Raw genomic sequence first — 25,980 nt, 5'->3', positions numbered from 1 at the left:
TATGAGATTTTGACTGACTGTCTGTCTGTCTGTCTGTCTCCTCCACTTTTCTTTTTCCTCCTCCGCTTTCGGAACTTTCCCACATTAGAAACTTGGACCATAGAAGGACTCGGTTCTGCCCCCTGCGCCTGAATCTGTAGTTTAAACCATAGGAGGAGCTCTGTCGCCCGATAGAGGCCTGTCAGGGAGACTCCGAACTAACCCGAAGGGAGCCGAGCACGGCCGAGCAGCTCCCTTACTCCACCTGCTGCTGCTCCGCGCGCGCCTCTTGGCGCACGAGCCTGGCTCCGGAGTGGTTTGAATGCCGAAAAGTCGCTTTTCTGTCCGCGAATCGGTGGTGAAGAGAAAAGAAAGGAGTTTTCGACACCGATGACGACAAGCGCTTCAGTCGAGACTTTCTGCCGAGGAAACGCAGACATGCGGCCGCTTCTGTTCAAACTAAGTGAGTGAAAACTTGACCGTTACCCGCCGCCTCAGTCTCAACAACATGAGTCTGTGGACAAACAACAACGGCTCCTTTCCGGACCTGTTCGCCGGAACGCAGACCCCCATGCCGGATTCCAACTCGTCCAACCGGACCAACGGCTCCTCCCAGCAGCGGGACCCCCGCGCCGCCGTCGCCCTGGACCTGAGCCGGGCAGTTCCGGTGGGCATGGTGCTGGCCTCCTTCATCGCGTTCGCCATCGCGGGGAACATCCTGGTCATCCTGTCGGTGGTTTGTAACCGACACCTGCGGAGCCCCACCAACTACTTCATCATCAACCTGGCCATCGCGGACCTGCTGCTGAGCACAACCGTGCTGCCGGTGTCCGCCACCCTGGAGGTCAGTGACCGTTCGATCCCGATCCATTCACTTTGAATGATGGGACTGTTCCCAGAGAGGAGCTAGCTCGGTTACTTGTTTACTTTGATTCTGAAGTTGTGGACTTGACTTTTTACAAACAGACTGTGATGAAGTGGAGGAAAGGCTGCACGCTGTGTTGGAATGTGATTTATGGGAGATGAGAAACATTCGCTGCGTCTTCTGCCTCATGAGTCAAATGTTCTGCTTTTCTCACATGGATGCTATTAAAGGGCTTTATTTCATTACCTGACGGTGGACTGAAGTGAATCAGTCTGCTCTGCCTCCTCACACTTCACAAAAGAAGCAGCGAAGCCCCCAAACCAGCAAACATGGCTGGAAATGGTACTTTTTTTTATTTATTTTTTTGCCATTTTCTGCTTTGATTTCATGCTAATACACAGATGACGTTTGATGACAGTAATAGGTACAATCCACATGGGGAAAACTCGTTGTTTCCACTCTAAAAAAAAAAACACATTTCCCAGCACACTACAAAGTGAAACAGGCAGGAAGAGCAAAAGCTTCTCCACAAACAGCACAATGTTGTTTCAGAATCAGAATTATTGTACTGATCCCACACATGGGAAATTTGTTCGTTACCTTAGCAAATGACAGCATTGTAAACATAAGAGAGAAAAAAAGAATAATATAAAAACAAAAAAATGTGACATAAATGTAAACAATAAGGTGGTATAATTTACAATTTAAACGGCTATTTACAGACAGTGCAGGTAAAAAGATGTGCAATAAAAAATGTTCAAAGGTTATCTGTTGCATTGTGAGTGATTGTACAGGGTTATTGTGTTGGTTATGAAGGAGTTTTGGAGTTTCGGAGCGGAGCTGTCTGAGCCTCCTAGAAGGAGCTCCGCTGTTTGTCCAGAACAGGCTGGAGAGGTGTTGGTTGTCTAGGATGAATAAGAGCTTATTCAGTGACCTCCTCTTCATCGCTGCTTCAAACGTTTCCTGTTTGCAGCCAATGACATCCTGATCAGCTTGTTCAATCTGTTGGTGTCACTGACTACAATGCTGCTTCCCCAGCAGACCACGAGGAGAACAAGGTGCTGGCCACCACAGACTGAAAATTTCCAGCATCTTGCTGCACACATTAGAGGACCTCGGCTTCCTTAAGAAGTAGAGTCTGCTGCAGGCCTTCTTACACACAAAAGGCGTCACACAACGATTTTTCTGCTTGTATGTTTGGATTAAAATTTCTTCCATGATTGAATTTGACTTAAAGTCCCACTCCAACCGTCTTTTATAGAAAGTGTTCCCAACAGTCTTTCATTATGATTATGCTGTTTTTTATGGTGGCCCTGAAGTCTATATTGCACCAACAATTCACTCCACAAAAACAAAAAACACATTTTAAAGATCACAACGACAATTATTAAAGCAAAAAAAAGTACATAAAAAACAGCATTACATTTTACAAAACAAAACAAAATGACACAAGCCAAAACGAAAAAACATTTTGGAAATCCAAACTAACAAAATTAATTTTTAAAAACAAAACACAATTAGAAACCGGCAAAGGTAGGTACTATGGGACATCACTGATTGGATAATGACATTTGTCCATCATTTTAACTGAAAGTTATCTGACATGAAGTGATAAGGACAACATCATCCGCCCAGTGACGTGCGGTGAGGTTCACGGTGAGGCTCTGACGTCATCAGTCAGATTTACAAACAAATTGACTCTACAGACCAGCTTACTTACCATTTGATTGGCAGCAGTTAGTGTGTTGTTTAAAATTTCATTTCCACTTTTTTCTTTAGTTTTCAAACTGTAGCTTAGAAAAAACCCCACAAAAATTGTTATTATGGACTTACTTTTACTTTTAAATGATGTCCATGTGTATGAAGTGATATTTATGCCAACACATTGCAAACAAAACTTTCTAAGTAGCAAATGAAAATATTAAATATTTGCTTTCAAAAACAGTTTTTTTATTTTGCTTTCATAAAGTATTTTTGTGTTTGCAACAAAAATGTTTTTGCAAATGTTATGTCTCATCTCGCTTTCTCCCTGTCTTTGATTTTGCCTTCATAAGTTTCAGTTTAGCCTGAAATAGTTGCTATCAAACAGCTGCTGATTGGTCTGGATTCTAACCAACCAAATCGCCGTATTTCTCTAACATGGTGTCTCCTACAGCTCTTTTTACCCTCGATTTTGTCTCTTTGGCTGAAGAACAATTAATTTTTAATAATTCATTCATTCATCTTCTTCTTCCGTTTATTCCCGTTTAGTCACAGGGCTGCTGGAGCCTATCCCGGCCACTTGTGGGCGAAGGCAGGGGTCACCCTGGACAGGTCGCCAGTCTGTCGCAGGGTAGTGTCCACAATAACACACCCACGCACTCTCACATTCACAACTAGGGTCAATTTAGATTAACCAATTCACCTAATCTTTTTAAAAATCATTCATACTTTCTTTCTTTTTTTTTAGCATTATTTTTATTTAGTCAGATTTGTGAATTTATGGCTGAGGATCTCCTGAAACTGTTAAATAAACTGTAAAGTTTATCTGCTGACATTACACTAAATCAACAGGCCTGTGTGTGATCTGTGAATCCTCGGGAGCAAAATATTGGTAAAAAGTTTGATTTTCTTTCAGATCTGTTTGTAAAAAGAAAAGCTCATATTATTTTATGCTGCACAAAAGTATTTTGGAATACATTAACAGCAAAGCAGACTCAATGTATTTAGCAGAAGAAGCATCTTTAACTTTTGTTAATTTTCACCATGTCTTATTTTTAGGTACTAGTGTGCTTTTGTCTAAAGTAATAAAAAAGAATGTTCTTGAAAAATGATATTTTCTTTTCATATTTCAACATTTCTTGATGAAAATTAAACAATAGTTCAGATCCAAATCCTAATCGTAAAAAAAATTAACTTCCGGCTGGATGGAGTTGGAGCTCAGCCGTTTTTTTGTTGTTTTTGTTTTCTTATGCTGCGGACATTGTAACCCTTGTGCTATCCTAGGCACTTTAACATTGGGAGTCGGGTCATCTAGACCCACTAGACAGTGCTCTGAACCTTTTTTCTTCAATGATTTATGATCTTCACTGGTGTCCATGGATTACATGAAATCTTTCCACCTTTATCCACCTTTGTCATGGTAGGGAGAACACGTCAATGTAAGGGGGGGGGGGGGTCATCTAAGATAGCACAAGGGTTAAACACGCTGTACTAACATAAATAAATACTAAACTCAGATGTATTTTTTATTTTTGTGGCTTTGCTGCTCCTTCATGGTTTTACTCTGAGAGAAACTGGCCAGAATGGTGGAAAATGGCAGAATCCCGGTTGAACAGAACCGGTACAAAGTCCATGTCTGCTTCCAATATGAGACAGAGACACCTGATTGGTTAGAATCTGGACCAAAAAGCAGGAAAACAATCAGCAGGCAGCTGATTGGCAATATTTTGTGTAAACCAAAAAGAAAAGAAAGAAAATGATACCAAACAATATTGATATAACTGGACTGCTGCACATGACTAGCTACCACTAATTCTATTATTCTTTAGCTGCGGTGTCACAGTCTCTGAGATCACCAGCGCCCTCTGGCTTAAGGCACGTGTACCGTGTGCCTCAACTAGTGTATTTCTGATTTGCATTTTTAGCAGATAAGCAAGACTAAATGAGTCACAAATTGGCAACAATTTAATCAGACAGTTGGCTAGAAATAAACAAATGAAGTAATTAAAATTAAGGCGTCTAATTTGATGATAAAAAGACAGAAACAATAAAGCGCATGAGTCAGCTGATGTTCCTGTGTGCGGCACAGTGTAGGCACGGGTGGCTGGTGCCTCACCTCCTGCTTTTTCGTGTGTTTGAACAAGAAATTCCTAAATTTGCTGCATTTTCTCATTTATTTATTTATTTTTAGCAAAGAAAACCCGCAAAGAAAAAAGTAATCATAGAATAGACATGCCTAAAAATACGTGATTTTCCCTTTTAATAATAAAACCTATATTAATCTTACTTAATTGATGTATTTTTTAAGCTATATTTTATTACCCCATCCATCATACAATAACCCCCCATGGAGTTTTAGGGCCAGTTTACAAACATTTTTCTTTTAAAATTACAGTTTTAAAGTCCTAAATTTACAAGAAAAAAGTTTTAAATTACGAGAATAAACTTGTAAATTTATTAATTTAAAACTCATACATTTTTGAGAAAGAAGTCATAGATTAATGAGAAAACCCCGCCAAAGTTGTGTTTTCTTTATAGGCGTGCTCAAAGGTGAAAGATGTGGAGCATTTTGTGAAGCTTAATTCCGGATAGGTTTCAAAAACAATGACATTTTTAACCTTCTGGCGACTCAAAATTAAATTATTGTTAGTTTAGCCGGCTTTCCGTTTCACTGTATGTAAAATAAGGAGCTCAGAGACACATTTGGGTGTAGAGGACTTTTACAGCCTTTATTTTCCTTTTTATTCACATACCCAGAAGTCCATTAGTTGCCTTACGTCATTAACCTGTCATGTGGAAGTAAACATTGTTACATACTTCTCCTCCTCCAGATGAAATGTCCCTATTTAAAATAAAACAACAAAGATGAATGAAAACAGTCTGTTATATTAGCATAATAATGTTGAAAATGCCAGAAAGTGCTCCTCCTCAAATGGAAGTGTCTCACAGACTTGGAGATCTTGTCTTTAGAGGAAGAAAGGATTGAAGTGGACATCTGCAGGGGTACCGATGTCTTTATCAACGGCTGCAGAGATCCTGCAAGCCACCCAACAATAAATAAAATATTAATAAATCGTAATTAAAACAAAGGAGCTTCCAAACATTTGTAACGTTATCAATAAACATTCAGCTCACCTGTTCAATTAAGTTCAACTGCTCCTGCGCGGCGTTCATTTGCTAACTTGCTTAAACATAGCTCGGTTGGTAAGGTGCAGGACTGGCACGCAGAATTCCAGGTTTTGATTCCAGGGGGGAATGAACAATTAATGGCACCCAATGGTAAAGGGGTTACCATGACAATGGTGAATGGCAATTAACATCACCCAGTGATGGTCAGGATCCTTAACTCTACTGCCTACCTCATAATATGAGAGACAATGAACCACATGTCATGCCTGGCGTCAGGTGGGGGGGACCAGAGCATCCTGATGGAAAGTGGGCTACTGGAACAAGACGGAAATGGACTAGATCAGGGGTCACCAACCTTTTTGAGGCTGAGGGCTATTTCATGGGCACTAAGTGGTAAGAAGGGCGCCACAGGACCTGCTTTCTAATATAACTTCCTAGCCCCCCCACACACACACACACAAACACAATTTGACGACATCCTTTTGTGTGCCCTATCTTTATTTGCTCATTTTACAAAAAAATGCATGAATTTTCTAGACTCGCGTTACAGGGGGATCAAACATATGCAGAGGGGGCCTAAGTCCAAAACACACTTTAGGTTGCGGGCCGAACAAGACAAACATTTCAGTCAGACAACTCCTGCAGTAAAAAAACATTTATTTTCACATTATTTTAGTTTTGGCATTCACATTCTTTAAGTTGGCATTCACATTCTTTTCGTTTGGCATAAGGCTCTGTACAATTCCATGAGATAAGATTTCCATAAAACCTTTGGGTAATAACTACCCCCCTAACGGAGCTCGTGAGCACACAGGTGGAAGCCGGGGAGGAGGGTGGGGCGATGAACCCAGCGCTTGCGGTAAAGGAAGAGAATGAACAACTGCAAACCTGGACTTAAATAGGACGTTGAACAGGTGAGTTGATTAACTGAACCGCCCTAGGGGAGCAACAGAGTAACACACTGCTGAGTCATCTGCCTGAAAGGCGACCAAGGTCGCTCATTTATTTAACACACTAAAGGTAAACATTTAAACCTTTAAAACATTTTAACTTAACTTTAACTTTTTAAACATAAATATGAATAAAAACAGACAGGAATGTTAATCCAGAATAACAAATATATTCTGTAAAAATTATGCAAATCTAAACAAACAAAGCCAGGAAATATTAATAATTAGAAATAATACATCAAATTATTCTGTTTTCTTTGCTCTTTTGTTATTATTTTTTTTAGCAATAAGTTCATTTCTGCTTGGTGTTTGATGTTCTGTGTTTCTTTGGTCCTGTGTGTGTCTTTGGTCCTGTGTGTGTCTTTGCTCCTGTGTGTGTGTCTTTGCTCCTGTGTGTGTCTTTGGTCCCGTGTGTGTCTCTGGTCCCGTGTGTGTCTCTGGTCCTGTGTGTGTCTTTGGTCCTGTGTGTGTCTTTGGTCCTGTATGTGTCTTTGGTCCTATGTGTGTCTCTGGTTCTGTGTGTTCCTCTGGTCCTGTGTGCGTCTCTGGTCCTTTGTGTGTCTCTGGTCCTGTGTGTGTCTCTGTTCCTCTGTGTGTCTCTGGTCCTGTGTGTGTCTTTGGTCCTGTGTGTGTCTTTGGTTTAGTATGTGTCTTTGGTCCCGTGTGTGTCTTTGGTCCCGTGTGTGTCTCTGGTCCCGTGTGTGTCTCTGGTTCCGTGTGTGTCTCTGGTCCTGTGTGTGTCTTTGGTCCTGTGTGAAGTCCTGTGTGTGTCTTTGGTCCTATGTGTCTCTGGTTCTGTGTGTGTCTCTGGTCCTGTGTGTGTCTTTGGTCCTGTGTGTGATGTCCTGTGTGTGTCTTTGGTCCTATGTGTCTCTGGTTCTGTGTGTTCCTCTGGTCCTTTGTGTGTCTCTGGTCCTGTGTGCGTCTCTGGTCCTATGTGCGTCTCTGGTCCTGTGTATGTCTCTGGTCCTGTGTATGTCTTTGGTCCTGTGTGTGTCTCTGGTCCTGTGTGTTTCTCTGGTCCTTTGTGTGTCTCTGGTCCTGTGTGCATCTCTGGTCCTGTGTGCGTCTTTGGTCCTGTGTGTGTCTTTGGTCCTGTATGTGTATTTGGTCCTGTGTGTGTCTCTGGTCCTGTGTGTTTCTCTGGTCCTTTGTGTGTCTCTGGTCCTGTGTGCGTCTTTGGTCCTGTGTGTGTCTTTGGTCCTGTATGTGTCTTTGGTCCTGTGTGTGTGTTTGTGAAACGTATCAGAGGGTTTTAATTATTTAAAAAGCTGTTATTGTTAAAATAATGTTTAGATCTCATAAAACATTAAAAACTAAATTACAGAACTCAGCACTGGGATAACTCCAAAAATATTTGTCATTTTCCTAATTTTGTGCAACACCAACAGTAAAAATCCTCAATACTTTCAGAAACAAATGATCTATTGTTTATCTATGGTCTGAAAAAGTGCAGCTGTTTTCCAGCCTCCATTACCTGCTGTCTTTATTTATATGTTACTATCACCAACTAAACAACCGTAAAAATAAATATTTATGGAAAATACAGACAAGCATTGTATGTATGGGTATCGTCAAGGTTTTAACGGTACTACTACTCTTATTGATACTGCTTATTGATCCGGTATTTTAAAAAACTCTTATCGATACTTTTTGAGACGAAAAATAAATAAATAACAAATTAAGAACATAGTGTTTTATTTCCTCATTATGCAACAATGTTTTTTTTAAAAAAAAACAATTTATTTTATACATTTTTCAAACTTGAAAAGTATATTTAAGAAAAGTTATTTAACGAAAAATAAACAGCAATGTTTTGTCATATTGCTGTCATGATGTAAATATAAAACAAATTAAATTAATGTTTAAGGTGCATAAGATCATCCCAGAGAATATCTCTGCTTCAACTCCTTCTGTGAAGGCTACGTCCTAATCTGACGCCCGTGTTTCCATCTCTCTGACAGAGTTTGAAGCCAAAGCCCCTCCCCCGCATCTCCACCTGCTTTTCCTCTCTACCTGTTCACCTGTTCATATCCTCTGCAGCGAGTGATTTTTTTTCCCACGCCCCTCCAGTGTGTTCTACACTGAGAGCGTAAAATACGGCCATCAGCAGGTTGACACGCTAGTCGGGGCGCTCTAGCACAGATAACAACCCCGCCCCCCGTGCACACAAATAGCCAGACAGACCTCTCCTCTTCAGCAAGAATAGTGAAATTAATATCTTCACTAATTACCGGAAAATTGACGCACTTGGTGAGTTAAATATGGCAGATAACGTTTATATCTTGTGGCACACAAAAAAAATGCGACTCCTCCAGTACCGATAGCAGAACCGATGAGGTCAGATCTTAACGATACTGCGGCCTTGAAAAATGTTGCCTCGGGGCTCGTTTAATACCGGGGCTCGGTTCCCATCCCTACACATAAGTTAGAGGACAATCATATCTGTCCGTTTATTTTGAACACACCCACCACCAGCCAAACGGCATTAACCTCACTTCTGCTCACAGCTCCTTCACTTATGGTGAGCGATTTAACACACCTGAGATTCCCCACTTCCCATGAGTCTTAAAAGCTGAAGGCAGGGCTAACCCCCAGATCGCCACAATATATTGATTTGCTATATGAGCAGGGCTAATAAGCAGTGCGGGCACAGGGTTAGGACCCCTGGATTAGATGCTACCACACATGCAGAGAGAAAATGTGGGATGAATGGAAACCCACTACAAGGCCAACTGCCAAACAACTGGTAGCCCAATCAGCCAGATACAGCCAGAAACTGCCAAACAAGGGTTCCTAGCCATGAGCAGCCGCCTAAACAGGTGCACAAGAGACAATCAAGCCAGACGGATAAACAGCTGTTTGCAGCCTGCAAAGGTGTACGCTCAGTGGCAGGGTCAAAATAGCTGATAAGACCCACCAAGGCTAGAAACTGAACAGTACTGGAAAAGTAAATGGGAGAAGTACATAACAGCAATGCCTAGTGGCTGAACAGAATCCAGTAACCATCACAGTTGCAGACATCCAAGAAAGAGTCTCAGGTATGAGACTGGACAGCACCGGGCCCTGCATGATACATGATACTAAAGAAGCTCGTGATGCTCTGTACCCACTGCTGTTCTGCATAGTACTAAACCCCCTCAGCAAAATAATCAACACGACTGGCTATGGATACCGACTCAGAAATGGGGCCAACATCAGTTACCTCCTCTACATGGATGACATCAAGCTATATGCTAAGAGCGAGTTTGACATTGACTCCCTGATCCACACCACCAGGATCTACAGTATTGACATTGGGATGTCATTCAGGCTCGAGAAGTGTTGCCGGATGGTGACAAAGAGAGGCAAGGTAGTCCACACAGGAGGGGTCTCACTCCCAGAAGGAACAATGGCAGACATTGAGGACAGTTACAAGTACCTTGGAATTCCGCAGGCAAATGGCAACCTGGAGCAGGCAACAAGGAAAGCTGCAACAGCTAAATACCTCCAACGAGTAAGGCAAGTCCTGAGAAGCCAGCTCAATGTCAAAAATAAGACCCGGGCAATAAACAGCTACGCACTGCCAGTTATCAGATACCCTGCAGGAAAAATAAGATGGCCAAAGGAAGAGATACAGACCACGGATGTTAAAACACGAAAGCTCCTCACCATGCATGGAGGGTTCCATCCCAAATCCAGCACCCTGAGACTGTATGCTAGCCGCAAGGAAGGAGCCCGAGGACTAGTGAGCGTAGAAGCCACTATCCAGGATGAAACATCCAAGATGCATGAATACATCAAGCTCAAGGCCCCAACTGACAGTGTGCTCAGCAAATGTCTCAGGCAATGGAGAGCAGAGGATACAGTGCTGGAGGACAGATCCTCATGGGACGACAAACCTCTGCATGGGATGTACCACTGGACCATAACTGAAGTGGCTGATATCAAGAAGTCCTACCAATGGCTAGAAAGGGCTGGCCTACAGGACAGCACTGAAGCACTCATCCTGGCAGCTCAGGAACAAGCCCTGAGCACCAGAGCGATAGAAGCTCACATCTACCACACCAGACAAGACCCAAGGTGTAGGCTGCGCAAAGAGGCGCCTGAAACAATCCAGCACATAACTGCAGCGTGTAAGATGCTGGCAGGTAAAGCATACATGGAGCGCCACAATCAAGTGGCTGGAATAATATAGGAACATGTGTGCAGAAGATGGACTGGAAATCCCAAGGTCAAAATGAAACCACCCCCAAAAGGGTGAGAGGGGCGTTTTTTGTGTGTGCGTGTGTATATATGTGTGTGTGTGTGTGTTTTTATATATATATATATATATATATATATATATATATATATATATATATATATATATATATATATATATATATATTATATTTATATTTATATGTACATATGTGTGTCATAATTACTTGAAATAGGGTGCAGTGAAGGAAAATCCTCACAAATGATCCCTTCATTATCTTTTTGATGAAAAGAATGAAATAGTGTTTGTTAAATGTATTTCTGCAAACATTTGAACTAGAATTAAACCAGGCAGAGGATATTTAATAATGCAAAGCATTTTTTTTTAACTAATTTGCTCTTTTCCGCAACATCAGAATACTTTTAAATAACTGTTTGAGTGTTTTTAATTATACTGCGATAACCCTTCATTCGGACTTGAGATTCATTTTCATCAATAATTTTATTTAATAATTTTATTTTAAACACAGAAATCTGAAAACCATGAAACCTTTGAGTTTCCTAAATGTAAATTTTGTTTCATTACCATTTTAATACATTATTGCATGAGTCTCTCTTTTTGTTTAATGGGACATTTTTTTCTTCACTTTCCCAAGTATTTCAGTCCCTTTCTGAACAAACAGAAATAAACATAGGCTAAAACATCTGGCTGTGGAACTCTGACATGTCTGGAAATTGGGGTGACAACAACCAGAACATAAAGAATCGAAAACAAGTAAACTAAACATGACTGAAAAATGAAGATTGAAACAAAACATCAAAGGACAAGAAAAAGTGACAAAGTAGAAAACTGATGATGTGCAACAGAAAAGCACAGACAGGAGGATTTAAACTGAAACCTGCTGTGATTCCAAAAGAAACAAAAAACAAAGAAAGCACAATTTCATCTGCAACCAACAAACCTATAAAAACATTCTGTTTCTCGTGTCTGAACCAGTTTATTTACAGACATTTTCTTCCACGTGTTTGTTATTTAGATGGTAAGAATCTTGATGAAATATGTCCAAAGCTTCAGATCAATCATCTTTCTAATCGGATTTGCCCTTAACTTTCATCAGAAGGAGATTTATTTGTACAAATTCATCCTCTCATTGACTGATTCAATAATTCTTTTCAACAAATAAGATCTTGTCAAAACTTTGCGTTTTAGGAAATGAGAAAGTCTTTAAGGAGAGTCATGTTTATGTTTAGGAAGATTTGAATCTGTCTGGGAATCTGTAAAGTGAAACTGAAAGGTGTGTCGACATAAGTCCTGTTGGAACTATTTCTATTCCATCACTGTCACAGATTTTTCATTTTTGCTTCTCTCTGACATTTGAGAAAGATTAATAACATTACCTTACTCATAATCCTCAGAATGTCCTGTCCTTGTTTTTCCTGAAGTTTAATACAATTTTCAGGATTTCCTCCAAAGAAGGAATGTTTTGTTATTTGCTTCATGTTTGTTTTTATTTTACATTTTAAAAGATTTTCAGAACTTTGTAAAGGCACAGTTTGATTTATTTACAAATGTAATAACTTTTGAGGAGTTCTTAATTTTTTCTTTGTATTTTAAATTACCGTAAATTCCGGACTACAAAGCGCACCCGATTACAAGCCGCACCCACTCATTTTCACGTGTTTAACTGCTTTTAATCATACACAAGCCGCGTCGGAGAAAAAGCTGCATGTATAAGGCAATATAGTAGACCTGACCAATCACGTCCTGACTCCCAAACTAAGTGAGATTTATAACCACACTGGGAGGAGTCAGCCTTACCTTGGGCACATGCATTTTGGGTATACCCACACCCGCTAAAAAGCATGGACCTCTATTCTGTTCACAAGTTCCTCAGTTATGGTTTTTTTATTTATTTATTTATTTTTAGTTTTTTTTACTTATTGACAATCTAGGTATCATACATAAAATTACAAACAGTAACCATATAATCAACATTACATCCCTCAGTTATGATGAGAAAATTTACATTCGCGATCCCCCATTTCCCATGAGTCTTAGGGGCTAAAGGCGGGGCCTCGCCACACTGTTGTACGTGTTTAAGAATGAGCAAGTAGCAGCAGTGCATGGAGCGGTGAACGGGAACAGCTCTCCTTCCGTTTGTGTCGCGGCAGCGTTATGGGAGTAACAGGGCTGGTTAAAAAACACACCAGTAAAATAAAGCTGCGGCGACTGAAAAGCGCACGCCTCAGCGCGATACGCGCGCCTCAGGGCGGCGGGTGCGTCAGAAGTTTCATTCCACAACAAACACTGTTGTGCCGTGGACGCCTCTCTGCGCTCCGCGCTCGCCCCGCGCGCTCCCCTTCCCATTTTCTCCGACACCTCTGGCCAGGGCGGCTCCAGGGAGGAGCAAATCGTGTCTGTACAGAGCAATCGGACTTAATGCTGTACGTTTTGTGGATGAGGGGCGGATGCGTTGTTACGTGTGGGAGCCATCAGACTGCCATCGACACCGCAGCTCTATGTGATGAGCAGTAGGAGAACATGTCTCCAGCTCACACGGAGGCTGTGAGCTTTTCAATGCAAAATTCCGGTCAGTCCTTAGAAACCGTTAAAACGACCACGTGGATTTGTGTTTCCAGTCGTGTCCCGGCAAAATAAAGGCTGATGTTATTCCCACATATTTACGTGCAGCCAGCCGAGTCACTATGACTCAGAGGTAAATTCACTCCGGAGCATGCGGTGTTCTCTCCGTCACGCAGCTGACCAGCTTTTCCAAACCCGTTGGTGATGGTGGATTTTTTCACGCTGCTTTTAACTATTGCTTTTAACTTGAAAGCTTCATCATATCTTAGCGGCGATCACGTGCACGTTGGCACAAATGACTTGTGCTTGGTGTCAGATAGAGAATTCAAACCATTCAGTGAGTCCGAAAGTAGATACATGGCGGCTGCCAATTAAATCCATAAATTAGCCGCGTCACTGAACAAGCCGCAGGGCTGTAAGCGCAGGAAAAAAGTAGCGGCTTATAGTCCGGAAATTACGGTAATAGTTTCTTTCCACATTATCCGTGTTTTTTGTAAAGTTTGAAATGTTTCTCAGCAGTTTTTATTTTGAATATATATATAACATGTCCTTAAAATTAGTGACGCACGATATTGACTCTTTGCAACCGATTCCAATATTTTCCTCTTGTAGCCGATACGATACTCAATCGATATTTTTTTCAAATACTTAAGAAAAAATTATTAGTAAGTACAAAGTAACAGTGAATGGCTTGTATATATTCAACAAATTTGCAGAACTAGTTTTACCTGCAAATAAATTGAACAACAGATTATCAGCCTTTTCAGTCTGTCATACAACAGAGTGGTGTGTGTGCAGAGTGCATCTCAATGGTCAGAACAAATATTAAGACTTTAACTTAAATAGGAAAGTAACAACTACATTTTTCAATACAAGTAATGGCCCATATGATAACGTGCAAAATAAATAGTTTAATGTTAAAGTGCAAACATTTTTGCTTTGCTTTAAACTAAAGTGCAAAACAATAACTATAAAGTTTTTAACTGATGTGCAACATTAATCATGGTTGCTCATAGAAATACTTTATTTTTTTAAAAACTTTTTAAAAACATAAGCATTCAAGCAATTTACAAACCAGAATAAAAAGAAATAAACCACCACTATAACATTTTGTTTTTTTCATAATGTCGAATATTGGCCGATAATTATCGGTAATCTTTGGTTATTTTGGTAAATCTGAGTGCTGAGTTTCCTTCTTTCCCTAAAATGACTTTCAAAATAAAATGTTTGTTAGCAGGAACACTGAAAGAGAGAGGAAGAATGAAGAGAATAAGATCAAACCCTGCATCCTCACATTTCCATCCCACCATAATCAGGATCATTGGGTCCTTTATGTCATCTTAAGTGTGGATCAAAGACTGAAGCTGTGCTTTGACTGCAGCTGCATGGGAGCTCCTGCTGTGTGCAGATGATGATTGGTTCAGCCTTTAGACTGCTGCTAGTTCTCTGCAGACGAGGAAGGTGAGTTGTGACAGCTGCTCCAGAGGAGGAGGAGTGACACACGGTTCACACCAGTCTCCAGAACAACCAATGTTTTTTTTAAATTTGCTGAACAAAAAGCTGAACTTGTTAACATCAAGTTCTGGTTGTTTTTTTTTTTAATGTTGTGTGTTTTTAGCTACACGTGAGCCATTGATTATATAAGAGAACTGAAGTGAGTGTGGCCTCGTCCACAGAGAAGGACTTGTTTCCAGCTCCAACAAAATTAAGTCAGTTCAGTCGCCATTTATTGGTAATACATATGCTGCCAAGTTGGAACCAGAAATCCTCAGTAAGCAGTGATTGGTCGGAGTCAACATTTCTATGGCAACCAACCACCTTTGCCGATCAGCAGTTAGCTCGTTGGAAGTTCACACCCCTACCACTTAAAAGCAGCTCGAGAGAATTTGTCAATCTAATGCTTCAAACGTTGGACGTGTGACCGTCTGCTTTTATTGAGGCATCTGATTTTTTAGTTTGTAACTTGAATAACTTGCAATTAAGACATAAAGGCAAAAGGTATCAGATCAAGAACGGTTCTTCTGACCAACAGAATAACTGAATAATAGCAATTTATTTCTCTATAGAAATATGTGGAAGTTTGAGTTCTTAGAACTAAAATAGAGATACTTCCTGTTTGGGGCGTGAGAGGTGAGGGGTCACTCAGTCCAGTTCTCACATACAGTCAATTGTGAGTTCATGTTCTGACCCACAACTGTGTTTAAACTGACAATAAATAATTGAATGAATGCTGATCAGTGATTCACTGACATCATGACGATCAAATCAGAATCTTGGTGCTCATTGGTCAGTTCTGTAAAGCAGTGTTTCTAAACCCTGGTCCTTGAGGATCCTGCAGTTTTTGGATCCAACCCTGCTCAAACACTCTGGCCTTTGATGACTGTCATTGACGCCTTTCCATTACCTGTGAAATTGTGCAAATTGGATTTGTAAAAATAGATTTGCTTACTGGAGACACAACAATTTCAGAAAAACTTGCATTTATTGAAAAAAAGTTTTTGTGCTTGGAGGAGGTGGTTCTTGAGATGTAGCGAAATGGACATATTGGGAAATATGGCAAAACTACAATGGAAACACTTTTTTGGAATTATAGATAGATCATTATTTGTACAATGAAATTAAAAGTGATTCCTAGTCAGTGCAATATTCATACCTTTAAAAGGAGCTTGTGTCGGCTGTAGGTGTGATCAGTCCAAATATTACACCAACCATTAAAGCACCAGGCTGCTGCAACTATGTGCGCCGCCATCTTGTTCCGACGGCACTTCTTGGTAGGAACTGGCTGCCTTAGGCACTGCACAGCGGTACAAGTCCCACAGCGCCATACAGCTCATAAAAAGCTATGTGTCCTGAGGAATTGTTGAATCCACAGCTCCTTTGTAAAAATCACCAACAAAAATTTCCCAAAATGGCTTCATCCGTAGCCGCTTCCATGTGAAAGATACTTGCAGCTCCACGGCCTGAATAAGAAGCCGACTTCTTTGTTAGATGATGATGAGTGCTAGTGCCGTGGCAAAAATCTGAATAAATCTTGTTGTGTTATCAAAAAGGCTTCAACTGCTTGCTAGAACGTATATTTTTTGATACCGCTGAACAGGCTTCTCACATGCATCTCTGAGTCTGGCTCGATGCAGAGACTGTCAATGGTCTAGGTGCGGTTCAGGTGCACAGCACTGCTGTGACGTCATCAACTTACAACAGTACATGTTCTCATCCATCGACATGGTTTTGTAATACTTCTCGCATGAGTTAGTTTGTGTTTTTTCACATTTATGATTTAATGGAAAGAGTGTTATTGTGAAATTGTGTTTTGTCAGCATTTCTAGAATCTTGATAAAGTTTTGTGCATGTGTGTAAACGCTGCTATTGACAAGCTTCTGTGGAACCTGACGATGAGCTGAACCAGGTGTGCATAAGCAAGGCAACATGGGAAATATGCAGGACAGTGTTCCCAGAGGACCAGGGCTGTGAAACACTGCTGTAAAGAACACATCACAGACTCAGGTATATATCAAAAGTTACCCATTTCATGATTGAGAGCAGGATGATATTATGATTTTTTTTGGTAGATCAGACATTGAAAAACTTCACACCCCCAATGTGTGTTCTATTCACTTTAGTAAGTTGAAATAAAAGCTAAATTGACAGTTTAGTGAGTAAAAAGGCATTTGCTTCAGTCATCTTATTTTCATGAATTAAGTTATTTTTGTGTTTTAGTTTAAAGAGCAGCATCAACATTCCCCATGAACACTCCACGGTGATGATGCATCTGTTCTTTGACTTAAGCGTCCATTAAGGTTGAGGCTGGTATCTAACTCATCCCAGCAAGTAAAAGTTTTACAGTGGTTAAAGGTGGGAAAGAACCACAGTTGTGGAATCTGTAAGAAGAAAATGAAGCCTGAAGTAAGACGGCCGCATTGAGCAGATCTTGCTCTGTGCGTGTCTGAAATAGCAATTGGACTGAACAAAATAAAATTAGACGTTTTATTGTGTCCACCCACTTTCAAATCAAAAACCATGTCTTTTAAGTCAGGGGTGTCAGAATCCAGGCCTCAAGGGTTTTGTCCTACACGTTTTCCAATCAACCAGCCATTGAAGCTTTTTGTGGCTAAACAAATCTGACCTAAGTAATCAGAAACAAGTGAGCCAGGATTTCTAGGAAACCAGCAGGAGGCCCGACCTTGAGGCCTGGATCTAAGTACGGTATTTTCACGACCAAAGGGCACAGCTTCAGTTATGGGTGAGTTTTCTGTTTTTAGCACACGCAAAAGGCGCACCAGGTTTTAAGGCGCGTGCACGTTAACACATACCGATAAAACATGCATAGTGTCTGGTTTTTTAAAAAATGGCAGCAGGAGCAAAACTGAGTTGGTTGTGATTTATTTTTCATTTTTTCAGTCATCAATCAGCATCCAAAAATCCATCAAAGTCCTCATCTTCTGTATCTGGAATGAAGAGGTTGGCTAAATTTCTAACAAACACGCCAGGTTACCTTCCGTCATTGTCAGAGTCCGTCTCTTTGCCATGCGGCTCCTCATGAATGATGCCGGCTTTTGCGAAAGTTTGAAGAAAAGTGCTAGCAGACACGTTAGCCCTAGCTTCTACAATCCATTCACAAAGTGTGGCTTAACTCGCCCGGCGCTGCCTCCCAGTCTTTGTGAAAGCGTGTTTGCCGTCCATCATCTATCGCTCCCACACCGTTCGCAACCTTACTTTAAACGCCCTGTTCACACCGATGTCCAGCGGTTGGAGTCCTTCAAGCATGCTCAGAGTTAATTTGCTTCACTTGTTTTTTCACAGAGGCTGTAAGATGTGCGTGCATGGAGTCACAGATTAACAGAGAGGTTGATGCGTGGAAAAAAAACATCTGGTCTCTTTACGTAAACCTCACTCAGCCACACTTCCCTCTGCTGAAGTCTCACAACAACACATTAGGCGCCCCCTACATTTTGGAGAAAATGTAAGACTTTTAAGTGCGCCTTATGGTCGTGAAAATACGGTATATGAACATGTGAGTGCTGATGAAGCCCAACTATTTGATTTAAAATCCTTAAGTTCATGTTCAAAAATATTCATTTTGGACAGGTGGAAACAAGTGTAGGATAACAAAATTATATAAAACAAGAAAATTATATAAAACAAAACAAGACAAGACAGCGTTAGAAATAAGGACAAAAAATGGTTGTCCTCTGGACAACCTGGCAAGTAATATTTGGTTGTCTTCCCCAATTTTTGATTGTCCTTCGATACCAATATTCAACAGCAATGAAACCTACTCAGATGTCAGTTCTTACATCTTTATTTCTTCTATACATCTAATATCAACTGCCTCTTATGACGGACATTTAAAAAAACTCTTTAAATATTAAAAACAAACATTTTACTAAATATTAAAGCCTCTGGTTACACAAATTATTGCCATGTAAATCAAATATTGTTACGGTCAAATTAAAATACTTTATCTTACCCTATAATATATCAGAAAATTGATTACATTAACCAACACTGTAACCTAATGAGTATTTTTAAAATTTAGATCTCTTGTATGGACTGGGACTAGTACAGCATTCCAAATGTAAAGTAACATTTAAATGTGATGAAAAGTTATAATCTGATATAACATCTATTTCAAATAAACACATGTGTAAATGATACCATGTTTACATTGTGCGCTGCAGTAGCAGTAAAGACTAATACCCCTGATCTTTTAAACAAAACATGCAGGTGCAATGTTGTCTTTTTGCGATGTCTTCGGGCGTCTTCGGTTCGTTCGGAAGTCACGTGACATCGTTCATGTACACTCGGTTTCATCTTAAAAAGTCGGACATCGGTGTGAAAAATGCAGCGGAATGTTCCTTTAGTGCCCTCGCGAATCAGAAGCTGTGAATCGCAAGCCAACTTCAGCGGCCGGACACACGGAGAAAGCAGTGACGTCATCGCCCCGCCTCCTCGCTGGAAATGTTTTTCCTAAATGAATATTGAGACAAGTTTCCCAGGGTGGATGTGAAAATGCAAAAGCGATCCCCTCTTTGCATTTTCGTTTTAATTATGACACAGAATAAGCGGTTTTAAGTATAAAATGAAAAAGCATTCTGAAATATTGCTTTTTCAATTTTATTTTGAGTCATTTGATGCAGCTTCATTTTGAAAATGAAAAAGCATTTCTGTTAATCCATTTTAATTGTTAAATTAGACATTTCCAAATGAATTTTGCTACACATTTACCAGAGAATATTTTGAAAATGAAATGTCTAATACCATTTTAATTTTAATTTTAATTAAGTGACAGAATAAGCTGTGTTGAGGAAGGAAATGAAAAAGCATTTTCGTGGATTGCTTTTTCATTTTATTTTTGAGTTATAAAATGCAGCTTCATTTTGAAAATGAAAAAGCATTTCTGGTTTTGACTTTGCTTTTTATTTATGCTACAGAATCGCTTCCATACACTTAAAGCAAATTTTGCTTTGATTTAATCAAACGCAAGACAAATGTAACCCGCATTTCTGGGATGAATAATAAATAAATGAACACACTCTTGGAATCAAAGTCCCTGCTGTGTTTTGAGTCTAGACTAAAATGAGAAAAACATTCACTTTGAGAGTAGCACCATTTTCTAAAGGATTAAGAATGCAGCTCATATCTGGGGTCTAAGGTTTTAATTAAATTAATAAACCCCATCTTCTCCACGTTATATATGGGTACCATGTCTTTGGCTATATGCAAATATGTACCACAAGATATAAACTAGAGCTGTGACGTTGTGGGATTTTTGATGTAATAATAATTAAAACGCAGTATTCTTTATTAACAAATAACTGTAAAAACTAACTATTTAACTACTGAGCTAACTATGTAAGCATGGTAGAATGAGTGTGTATGTCTGTCGGGGCGCTGTGTGTGTAAGAGGACTGAGCGCGAGCCATGCAAGAGCGAGTGAGAGTCTTTGACTGAAATGGGCTTTATGCAATTGTTGCAGCATAGGGGGGGGGGGTCTGTTCCTCCTCGTCTGTGGCAGTAAACCCAAACCAGTTTCAAACAACAGCTGATTTTATTCCTTTCTTGGGAACAAACTTCCCACTCTCCCTGGTAGCCATGCTTGCTGTTTCATGTGTGCGATGATGTTGTTGTTTGTCGCTTGCCGTACTGCCGGGTGAAACTAATGCTACGGAAGCTCTGGGGAGCCAAAAATGCGCCATTACACAAAAACTTGATTTAGTTATTTTTTAAATTGCCCGTAACAAACAATCCAAATTAATTAATTCAAATGATTTTTCGCCCAGGCTTATAAATAACCTTTGGATATTTGTCGGTAATAAATTGTTTCCTGCCTTAAACATTATTTGAGCTGTACAATACTCTACTATATCATGAAATTTTAGTTATATTGATTGTATGAATAATTTGTTTGTGTGCTCAAGGTAACTGACTTTGTGTATGATTCGTATTGCTCTCTTTTGAAGTATTGAAAGTGAATGTAACGTTGTTTGATAGTTGTTATATAATAAGCCCAACTATTTGATTTAAAATCCTTAAGTTCATGTTCAAAAATATTCATTTTGGACAGGTGGAAACAAGTGTAGGATAACAAAATTATATAAAACAAGAAAATTATATAAAACAAAACAAGACAAGACAAGACAAAAAAAATAATAAGAAAAATATGGTAAGACCAATGTACAGTATAACATGTGGAGTGACTTGTGGTCAAGAACTAGTTTTGCCTTATTCAACACATATTAGGTACTTAGTTTGTAAGTACCTAATATGTGGTTTCCCAGTTAGCTTTTCATCAATTATGACCCCATGAAATTTTTTTTTCATAAATTCTTTCAAGTTTCACCCCATTTATGTGCATGTCAATGTTAATATTTTTATCATTATGGTGACCAAATAACATCATTTTTGTTTTACTTAAATTTAGTGAAAGTTTATTTACATGAACCAGCAGAACATTTTTGTGAGCCATTTTCTACTGTGTATTGCCTCAATGATTCCCCAAATTTGTGTGGTGAATGCCATTCAGAAGGATCTTCTGAGTAATGCTTTGCCCCAGCCCTCTCCTCTGTACCTCTCTGTTCTTCTCCCTCTTCATCATCAGCTGATTGTCTCTCTTTCTCTATCATCATCATCATCATCATCATCATCATCATCATCATCATCATCATCATCTGAACCTCTCTCCTTGTTCTTCTCTGTTGCGACTGACTTGTCATATATGTCTGCACTTGTTTTCCCAAAATAAGTGTACAGATGGTCAGCACAAGTTTAAACCAGAATGACCATCTAGGTTTTTGTGACTTTAATAGTTTAATTATTCTTACCTGAAGTCATCTTTGCTCTCTTTTCTATCAGATGCATCAACAACCTCTTGTCTGTCTTCTTCACCTCTTGTCTGTGTTCTTCTCCACTAAATCATATGGACAAGCAACAAGCATGAATTAAACATCTAGATAATGCATTTTTTTTTAATTAAGAATACTATTTAAAATGACTGACTCGGTATGAACTGGCTTTGCCCTAAATGTCCACCATATGATGAGGCTGTTTCTTTCCTCCATCTGTCCTGATTCATTCTCTGTCTTCTCATCTTTGTTTCTATCCTCACAGCTGTTTGATATTAACTTTGTGTTAGGAACATATTAAAAGAATACAGACTAAAACTATATGTAAAAATAGAAACATTTTTAATTTTAAATTATCTTTTTGTTGGAAATCAGTTAGTGGTGGGATAGAATAGAATAGATTTCTTTATTGTTGTTAAACATCTCCAAATGTTCAACTAAAATCCAAAGTGTCATTCATCCAAAATTATATAAAAAGCAAAAGGCTGTAAACTAAATAGTCACTCATAAAAATAATTATCCAAACTTTTAACATAAAAAGAATCAAAAACACCATCTTATCCACCATCACACATACTTCTCCCTTCTGCCCATAGGAGCAGCTTTTATCATTATTTAATGTTGTTAAAGTCATAGGATAAAAACGTTTTCAGTGTTTTGGTACATCCAGGTAAAGAAATTATTTTTGTCTGTCTAAAAAAAAACCCAGCACAAACAAGCTCTTTTTCTCCTCATGATTATTTCAAGCCTGTTTTTATCACCGCCATAACGTACCTGCTGTCTCTCAACTATTTAAAGAAACTTTTCTTCCTTCAAACCACAACTTTGTTCCCTTTTGCGTTTTACGCTTTGAGCCCCCGGTTGTTTTTTCTTTTGCCTTTCCATTTAAAGCGCGCTGTCATCAGATGATCACACAATTCAAATGAAAACAATCAGACGTCGTCACCGCGATAGCGCGCTCCAGCACGTTCGATTGCGCTCTCTGTATAAGACCCTAGGGAAGGAGGAGCGGCTGCGGTGGGGGCACACAATCAGTTACGATGTGCTTCTGTTACTCGTCATATCGTGTAAATATATGTGAGTTTTCCCATCTCCTTCTGAGCAATTTCTATGAGTTGCTGCAAATCATCCCCATCACATTTGTGTTGTCAGCAAATAAAACTAACCGTAATTTATCAGAAACCTTAAATCAATCATTTATATATAAAATAAATAATATTGGTCCCAGAACCGACCCCTGAGGGACACCACAAACAGTGTCCAAACATTGGGAACAAGAACTTTCAACCTTTACAAACTGCTTTCTGCTGCTCAAATAGCTTCTGATTCAGTCGAACACTAACCCCCTAATGCCATACCATTCCAATTTATTAATTAATATACAGTGGTTAATTGTGTCAATAAATACCCTGATTACATGTTTTTTATTATCAATTGCATTTGTTATATTTTCTATTACATTCACAAGAACCAGTGACATTGGTCGATTTGACCTGAACCCATACAGTCCTTCGACCAGTATCTTGTGCTTATCGACGAAACTTTTATGAAACTTTTTTCTAGTATCTTTGATAACTGTGCTAACATAGAAACTGGCCTGTAGTTTACGAAGTGATGCTTGTTCCGGGTTTTGTGTAATGGTATAACTTTTGCTATTTTCATTTGATTAGGAAATGAACCTGTTTGGAATGATAAATTAAAAATATATCCTAATGGTTTCAGGATTCCATTGATTACTGTTTTTACCAAAGCCATATCAATGCCACTAACATCAGTAGAGAATTTACCCTTCATTCCTCTCACTGTCTTTAATATTTCATTTTAAGTTACTGGGTTAAGAACCATTGAACTGGTATTTCTGGTATTTCTTAAAGATCCACTCTGATCATCTAATCTCAAAGCGTTCACGGTGGTCTTTAATTATGATTATGCAGTGTTGATCTTAACTGAATGAGAAAAATGCTACAAGAACATGTAGCATGTTCACCGGAGTGGGTCTTTAATGCTAACCATGTCTCTGCAGGTTCTGGATTACTGGGTTTTTGGTCGTATCTTCTGTGACATCTGGGCGGCGGTGGACGTGCTGTGCTGCACTGCGTCCATCATGTCTCTGTGCGTCATTTCCATCGACCGCTACATTGGTGTTCGCTATCCGCTGCAGTACCCCATGATTGTCACCAAGAGACGTGCACTACTGGCCATGCTGGGCGTCTGGATCCTGTCCTTCGTCATCTCCATTGGGCCGCTGCTGGGCTGGAAGGAGCCTCCGTCACAGGTACAGGGACATCCTACAATTTATTTCAAGAAATAGATTTTCTTTTATTTAAAGTGGTTTTCACTTACTAAAAGTAACATTGATCCATAACACCAAATTAATTTAGATTGAAATTCCATCACTTTGAGGAAGAAAAGGACTTCTCTGTTACAGCTTCAGTTTCAGTAACAAATAGGGGTGTGACTTTCTTGAAAGTTTTTTTTTTTTCAAGTTCTGCATATGGTGCGTAATTGGAACAATAATAAACACATTAAACACATTCATCTCTGCTGAGAATTTACTTTTTCTGCTAGTCCTGTGTTCAGACCTCAAGGGTTTCTGGGGCGCCTCTCACCTCTTGCACTCCCTCTTAGAGGCTTAGAAGCACACACACATCCTCATTCTACAACATAAATATCTGTCTCGCGAGGAAATACGACAAATTTACTGTGTTCTAATTATTAATTTCCATTGTATTCACTTCCGTTACAAGCTGCGTGCGTTCTTGAGTGCTCAACACGGCCGCCCGCCTGAGGATTTTGTGTTGGGGGGGGGTCATTACTGTTCTCCTTTACACTGTAACACCAAACATGAGCGCGCACTGTTAGAGTGCGATGAATATCATTACATGTTTTATTTGGAAACTATTTTATGCAGTGCAACGTTACGTGTCTGTATAAACAAAGGCGGAGCCTCCTGCCCCGCGTTCTTCATGGGTGTCAGGCTTCATGGCTACCAGAAAGGTGACAAAGTGTCTGCAGTCTGTTTATTACTGGGCAATACATAATGTTCTGAGAAGATGTCTGTACCAGAGAGCACAGTGCAGCTAGAGAGTGGTCCACTGCAGAAGAATCAACACGCACCCCCAGCACACTTGTGCGCTCCTTCCTCATACACACGCAGCGCGCTGACACACATTCACAGTCATTCTACAACATCTATATAGTTAGTTCATTAGTTAGATAGGTAGTAGTTTGTTGTTACTGTTATTTTTCAATAAAAAATACTCCGTTGTAATTGTATTTATTTCCGACGGGGCCGTCGGGGGATTTTGTGTTTTTTTTTTTTTTTGCTGGTTCATCACCGTGGTGATCAGAAATCCCACACAGTCACAGCTCTGGTAACAAACATTGTGGCAGCTCCTCAACTAAATCAAACTATTAAAGGAAATCAAAATTAGATGTAGACAATAAATCAATAGTGAATTTAAAACTGAAATTATATGGGAGTTCTGTAGCATCACCCACACATACCCATGATGCATCACTTTTTGGGTCTTTTTTTCCCAATAGTTTAGAAACTTCTTCGGGACGAGACAGATTCCAGGGGAAATCTTTTTTCTGATCATCTTTTTCCTGATCCTGGAGAACATTTGGTGACTGAGGTCCATTTGGAGACTCCAAATGTCCGGTTGGAGAGCTGCCTGGACTGCAGAGACATGCTGCAGTTTCTGATCCAAACGCAGAAAAGACAGATTTCTATGTTTAAAACCAACTTCATTTTATCATTTAAAAACTGCTTCCATTTAAAGTTACATCACAGAAAGAAACTAGTTTAAATTTTTCATTTATGTGTTTTGATTGTGCAAAATTTTATTTTAAAATCTTGTTGCTTAATCATTTTGTCTGAGATGTTTTTCTGTTTGAGTTAATCCCAACCTTTTGGAATCCATTAGTGCTGCTGCATCTTTCACAGTAAAAGCTCCTCTAACAACAGACAGGTTTATATCTAGTTATGGATACGTCATTTTAATTTGTAAGAGTACAGGAAGTGTAAAGTCAAAAGAGCAAATCATTTTAGAGCAACTAAGACAACATCTGGATCACAGAAGGTTTTTGAAAGATTACACGACTCCTCTGAACCATGTGTGTTTACTGACAGAAAAAGTCATTTAAACATGTTTCCTCTATCAGGATATTTTATCAATCGGTTGGGTTTCATTATTGATTGTTAAATATTTACGTTTTAAGGTTTTCTACCTTCAAAACAGCTAT

The 25,980-nt window shown here is 39.5% G+C and overlaps 1 protein-coding gene across 3 annotated transcripts in view; it reads left to right on the top strand.

Moving 5' to 3' along the window:
- Positions 1–228: 228 nt before the first annotated feature.
- The window catches only part of LOC101159125 (alpha-1A adrenergic receptor), a 45,533-nt gene continuing 19,781 nt past the window's right edge, over positions 229–25,980 (top strand). The window contains exons 1-2 of one of the 3 annotated variants that reach the window (XM_011483117.4): positions 229–823; positions 23,756–24,007. In XM_011483117.4, the coding sequence (XP_011481419.1) occupies positions 488–823; positions 23,756–24,007 (588 nt within the window). In that variant the 5' untranslated portion in view covers positions 229–487. The remainder of the gene's footprint in view (positions 824–23,755; positions 24,008–25,980) is intronic. The other 2 variants (XM_023962675.2, XM_078931188.1) reach the window with 2 other exon arrangements.

Source organism: Oryzias latipes, chromosome 14 (genome assembly GCF_053564925.1).
Source record: "Oryzias latipes strain Hd-rR chromosome 14, Olatipes_Hd-rR_3.1".
In the NCBI taxonomy this organism is placed as follows: Eukaryota; Metazoa; Chordata; class Actinopteri; order Beloniformes; family Adrianichthyidae; genus Oryzias; species Oryzias latipes.
Note: the sequence above shows the minus strand (reverse complement) of the source record. Positions and strands in the feature narration are given on the sequence as shown.